At 48.3% G+C, this 2,500-nt stretch overlaps 1 protein-coding gene across 1 annotated transcript in view; it reads right to left on the bottom strand.

Moving 5' to 3' along the window:
- ehbp1 (EH domain binding protein 1) overlaps positions 1–2,500 on the bottom strand; it is a 447,197-nt gene that overhangs the window by 91,288 nt on the left and 353,409 nt on the right. The window contains 2 exon segments of the mRNA XM_065022884.1: positions 1,083–1,169; positions 1,172–1,205. Of these exon segments, the coding sequence (XP_064878956.1) occupies positions 1,083–1,169; positions 1,172–1,205 (121 nt within the window).

The raw sequence follows: 2,500 nt of genomic DNA, 5'->3' as shown, positions 1-2,500 counted from the left end.
TCCCCTCTCTCTTTTCTTCCCTTTTTCCGAAGCCCGCTCTGTTGTGAGGATAAATGGTCTAGTAGCAGTAACAGAATGCTAGCCCGCATCCCAAATGGCACCCTATTCCCTATAAAGTGCACTACTTTAGACGGGAGCCCTATGGGAGATCTGGTCAAAAGTAGTGCACAATGTAGGGAATAGGGTACAATTTGTGCCGCAGTCCTATTCTGTTATTTCAGTTCAGGACTCAATGGAACCGAGCCCCTTGGCTCAGACACCTGTCTGTTTCATGTCTATACAAGGTTACCCACCAGCCAACGCTTTCCAACCACACCAATCAGCCTGTATGGAAGCCAAAAGATCACACTTTTGAGTGTGTGAGTCTGTGTGTGTATGTTGGGTTAAGTGTGTGTGTGTCGTGCTCTCAGTGTGTGTGTTACCTCTTGCATTATTTTAAATGCCCCCCCCCTCTCACTTAACCCCCACCAATCATCCACCTCTCCCCTTCTGCTGCATATCATTGAAGACCAGATATGTACTGGGGGAGGGGGGGCTATGCATGGCTGAGCACACTGTTCAATGTGAGCTGAGCAGGCTGGCTGGGCTCCCCCCCCCCCCCACTATCAGGCTGGCTGGGGGCTCCCCCCCCCACCACACTGGTGGGACACTATCAGGCCTGGTTATCATTTCCCATGAAGACTCTCTTATCACCCTGGCCCAGAGAGGTCTCCCCTTCTCTCCCCCCCTCGCTCTCCCACCATCTATCCTCCTTCTCCCCCTTCTATCACCCTCTACTCCCACTCTCCCCCATTTCCTCCCCCCTTTTCATATCCACCAGCCAGCCCCTCGTATCGCCTCCCTCCCTCCTTCCCTCCGTAGCTACACAACATTCACTGCTTCAAAGATTCCACACCGTATCCCAAATGGAGCTCTATTCCTTATATAGTGCATTGGGCTCCATAAAAGTAGTGAGCACTACGTAGGGAATAGGGTGTCATTTGGGACACTACAGCCTCACACACACTTCCCCAACTCCGTGAGAGTTTGTGTGAAACGCTCAATTTGCCAAAACAGTTTTCCAGTGTAATTGGGCTTGGTACCTGTGTCCATGAGATAGCGTAGCCTCTTCTCCACGCGCGCCGCCCGGGCGTCGATGTGGCGCTGCTCGCTCTCCAGAGCAGACAGCTCCCGACAACGTACTGACTGGTGTCTTTGAACGCCTTCTGGTAGAGGGAGAACAGAGAGAAGAGGGGGAGACGGAGGAGAAGACAGAGAGAAGAGGGGGAGACGGAGGAGAAGAGAGAGAGAGAAGAGGGGGAGACGGAGGAGAAGAGAGAGAAGAGGGGGAGACGGAGGAGAAGAGAGAGAAGAGGGGGAGACGGAGGAGAAGAGAGAGAAGAAGAGGGAGGACAGACAGAATGAAAGACAGAGGACAGAGAGACAAACAGAATGAAAGACAGAGGACAGAGAGACAAACAGAATGAAAGACAGAGGACAGAGAGACAAACAGAATGAAAGACAGAGGACAGAGAGACAAACAGAATGAAAGACAGAGGACAGAGAGACAAACAGAATGAAAGACAGAGGACAGAGAGACAAACAGAATGAAAGACAGAGACAAACAGAATGAAAGACAGAGGACAGAGAGACAAACAGAATGAAAGAGAGGACAGAGAGACAAACAGAATGAAAGACAGAGACAAACAGAATGAAAGACAGAGGACAGAGAGACAAACAGAATGAAAGAGAGGACAGAGAGACAAACAGAATGAAAGACAGAGACAAACAGAATGAAAGACAGAGGACAGAGAGACAAACAGAATGAAAGACAGAGGACAGAGAGACAAACAGAATGAAAGAGAGGACAGAGAGACAAACAGAATGAAAGACAGAGACAAACAGAATGAAAGAGAGGACAGAGAGACAAACAGAATGAAAGACAGAGGACAGAGAGACAAACAGAATGAAAGACAGAGGACAGAGAGACAAACAGAATGAAAGACAGAGGACAGAGAGACAAACAGAATGAAAGACAGAGACAAACAGAATGAAAGACAGAGGCAAACAGAATGAAAGACAGAGGACAGAGAGACAAACAGAATGAAAGAGAGGACAGAGAGACAGAGGGGTTAGAATTCCTCATGAAACAGGAATCACATACAGCATCAAAACATTATAATTGATTAAACGGGGGAGAGAGAAGAAAGGGAGAGAGGAGGTTTTCTTTTAAACAGAAGTCTTTCATTAGAAGACTGAAAAGGCCCCACGATAATGGCCGCCTTGTTGTTGCTATTGTTCCCTTGTTGTGGTTGTTGTTTTGGTCTCCCTCCCTCTTCAGAGAGCGGTGGCTAGAGATAGACAGCAAAGCTTTACCAGAGAAGAAAGCCACTTGTATTTGAGCGTTTTAGTTCTAGTCGACACACTTGGAAACACTGTAGTCAGAAACACTGACTAGTTCCCTCCCGACACACGCGCCTCCACCCAAACCTTTTTCTCTTGTGATACACATTTATGCTCC

Source organism: Oncorhynchus nerka, linkage group LG10 (assembly GCF_034236695.1).
Source record: "Oncorhynchus nerka isolate Pitt River linkage group LG10, Oner_Uvic_2.0, whole genome shotgun sequence".
NCBI lineage: Eukaryota > Metazoa > Chordata > Actinopteri > Salmoniformes > Salmonidae > Oncorhynchus > Oncorhynchus nerka.
This window is presented reverse-complemented; position numbering and strand designations above follow the sequence as displayed.